This window comes from Teleopsis dalmanni, chromosome 2 (genome assembly GCF_002237135.1).
Source record: "Teleopsis dalmanni isolate 2A chromosome 2, ASM223713v2, whole genome shotgun sequence".
NCBI lineage: Eukaryota > Metazoa > Arthropoda > Insecta > Diptera > Diopsidae > Teleopsis > Teleopsis dalmanni.
The window spans coordinates 47,993,044-47,996,265 of record NC_051847.1 but is presented as its reverse complement, the minus strand read 5'-3'; the positions used below and the strand labels follow the sequence as shown (position 1 = coordinate 47,996,265).

The 3,222-nt window shown below is 25.1% G+C and overlaps 1 protein-coding gene across 1 annotated transcript in view; it reads right to left on the bottom strand.

Moving 5' to 3' along the window:
• Nucleotides 1–1,995, bottom strand: part of LOC119675700 (apidaecins type 14-like) — a 21,172-nt gene extending 19,177 nt beyond the window's left edge. Inside the window, exons 1-8 of the mRNA XM_038086908.1 lie at nucleotides 1,846–1,995; nucleotides 1,423–1,470; nucleotides 1,306–1,335; nucleotides 1,200–1,247; nucleotides 1,088–1,117; nucleotides 981–1,028; nucleotides 871–900; nucleotides 765–812 (exon numbers count right to left, since the gene is read on the bottom strand). Coding sequence (XP_037942836.1) covers nucleotides 765–812; nucleotides 871–900; nucleotides 981–1,028; nucleotides 1,088–1,117; nucleotides 1,200–1,247; nucleotides 1,306–1,335; nucleotides 1,423–1,470; nucleotides 1,846–1,941 — 378 coding nt within the window. The 5' untranslated portion in view covers nucleotides 1,942–1,995. The remainder of the gene's footprint in view (nucleotides 1–764; nucleotides 813–870; nucleotides 901–980; nucleotides 1,029–1,087; nucleotides 1,118–1,199; nucleotides 1,248–1,305; nucleotides 1,336–1,422; nucleotides 1,471–1,845) is intronic.
• Between the last annotated feature and the right edge of the window lie 1,227 nt (nucleotides 1,996–3,222).

Here is a 3,222-nt window from a genome sequence, read left to right as displayed (position 1 = left end):
TTTTTTATACATTGCCTTAAAATAGATATATTAAATGACATATATTTTCTATTATCATTGCAATATTTATGACAATATACAGATTGAAATGGAAACTAACGGTTGTATTACATACTACATATTAGTTTTTTTTTATTTTTTTTTTCATTTTATTCATACGTTTTTCAATGCATTAATTTATATACATATTTTCTATAAGACATACTAAATTCTTCTCGGTTTGATTTAAGATATTAAATTAATGTCTTCGAACTTCTTGATTTCTATTCATTTGCCTCCTGGCATCCCTGGTGGAGCGGGGATAGGAAGTTCTGGAGGAACTTGACGGCGTACCTTAATTTGGATTTATAAACTTCATTTATTTACTCGAATTTTATTTAGTTGGGGTTTCACTTACTCTTGAGTCTATATGTTGGTCATTAATGGGCTGAAATAAATATTCAAAGCTTATATAAATTCAAGACTATAACATAATATGTATATAAGAAGAAGTTTTAAGGTTATGTTTAGTTAGTAAATAAATATGTGTAATATGTCTTACCTTTGGTGGTCGTGGCATCGGTGACTCTGCTTCAACATCTCGGCGTACCTAAATATTATTCAATATTTATGATTTTAATAATTAATTATAATGAAATTAAACTTACTCTGATCTCCTCAATCTGTCCATTTCTTTGCTAAATTTGTAAAAAAAAAATTTTGTTATAATTATATGAACCAATCAGTATCTGAATGAAAATATTATTAATTTGTATTATATTTACTTTTGGTGGACCTGGCTTTGGAGGTTCTGCTCCAACATCTCGACGAACCTAGAAAATTTTTAATATAGATAAATTTAATATTTAATTGTAATAAAACTAAACTTACTCTCATATCTTCAATTTGTCCATTTCTTGGCTAAATTTAAAAAAAAATTAATTTGAATTATATGTGAGAGAATCTGCATAAAAATATCAACTAATTTTTATTATAATTACTTTTGGTGGACCTGGCTGTGGTGGTTCTGCCTCAACATTTCTGCGTACCTAAAAAATTTTAAAAATATTTATGTCTATTTAATAGCATATAGTCAACTTGAACTTACTCTTATATCTTCTATTTGTCCATTTCGTGGCTATATTTAAAAAAAAGAATAGATTTGAATTATATATGAGAGAATGTGCATAAAAATATTATCTAATTTATATTATATTTACTTTTGGTGGACCTGGCTGTGGTGGCTCTGCCTCAACATTTCTGCGTACCTAAAAGTTTTGTAATATTTAGTATTTTAATATTTATTTATAATAAAATTTAACTTACGCGGATGTCTTCAATTTGTCCATTGCGTGGCTAAATTTAAAAAAAAGAAAGAAACCAATTGGAATTATCTATGAAGGAATATGCATGAAAATACTATGTAGTTGGTATCATATTTACTTTTGGTGGTCCTGGCATTGGAGGCTCAGCTTCAACATTGCGGCGACCCTAGAAACAAAATCATATATTAACAGAAGACTAATACTTTATGAATATAATAACCAGTTAACATATAAAAAATTTGTGTGTGTACCGGTAATAAATTTTAAAATAATTTAAATTAATTTTAATTTACAGTGTTGATTTCATATTATAATTTTATGAAATAATAAATTCAATAAACTTCAACTGTTTAGAGTATAATAAAGGATATATGTTTTAAACAATAAATATAAACTCAATTATTTTTTATTTAAGGTTCTGTTGATATTTATTTTTATAAATGCTTCATATTTGCAAATTTTTATTATATCCGATTTATTTCATTTTAAATAATTTATATAAGTCTAATATTATTTTTTTTTGTGAATAAATGGCACTTACCCGTGATTTTGCTGGAACCCATTTCTTGCAACTTGCACTAACAAATGCAGTAGAGAGTAATACTGCCACAGTACAGTAAAGGACCAATCCTTTCATAGTAGATTATTATACTTAAATTTCTGAATAGAAATCGTTATACACAAACCGAAAGCAAACTTTCGACTTGATTGACAAAATGTTTCGTTGGGCTTTATATATACATATTAATCAAAAAAAAAAAAATAAAATAAAAATAAAAAATTAATAAACGTTACGTTAAATCTTCTAAAAGATTTTGGATAAAAATCGACATGATTTTTGTTATTAATTTTATCAAATAAAAAATTAATTTTCCAGTTACACAAACGGAAACGTGAATTATTTATAATCCACAAAAATAATTATTTTTTGTTGTCGAATTAAAACACTGAGAAATATTAAATATTTCTGACTATTTTTTAATTGTGTATTTTTTTCCCCCCTCCTCTACCAATAGTATTTATTTCTATATTAAAATATGTTCGCATGTTCACAAGATCTTTTTGTTCTGATGTGAAAATTAATTTTTTTCCAATTATTTTATTTGCCATTGCCTCTTTGTTGTGAATTATTAAATAAATAATTAAATTTAATTGTCCAACTTGTTTGTTAAATATGAAAAATTATAGTTCTACATGTTATTAAATATTTATAAACAAATTTTTATATAAATTCCAACTAAGTATAAACTTTAAATATTTATGAAGATTTTATTTACAATATAAAACTTTTGTTCAAAATTTTGTTATATTATATACTAAAATATTTTAGATTATTCATTTCAATTTTTATTTTATTCATAATATACATATATTGTATGTATATGTACATATATATTTTTTTTTCCATACACTAGATTATATTTTTCATGTGTCCCAACCTCCATTTTTCCACGTTCTGGAGCTATGTCTCTGTCATGACTTTATATCTATATCCAGGTGTATTGTTTATATTTTAATTTCATATTAATAAATCATCTTTTAATTAAACGTTGAGTCTTAAGTTGAAGTAAATATGAAAACTAGTCATTAGATAGGTCGATTGAAGTGTTTGACAACAAGTTACCAGTCATAAATATTTGCATCCATAACGAAACCAGCTAAGGTAAGGATACCTAATAATAAAATAAAGTTGTTGCCGAATTAATAAAAACGCTTCCACTCTATGGTTGGGCTTGGTAGTTGGCAATAGAGTCTGTAGCCTTTTTCCAACAACATTGTTACGAGACCACCCTGTTTCTTTGCATGGTTCTCACAGAACTTTTCTTTAATTATACATATTTTTTATACTACAAGTATAAAATATAAAATACTCATATCTTAAAAATTTATTCTATTTTTATTTTATTTGTATTTTATT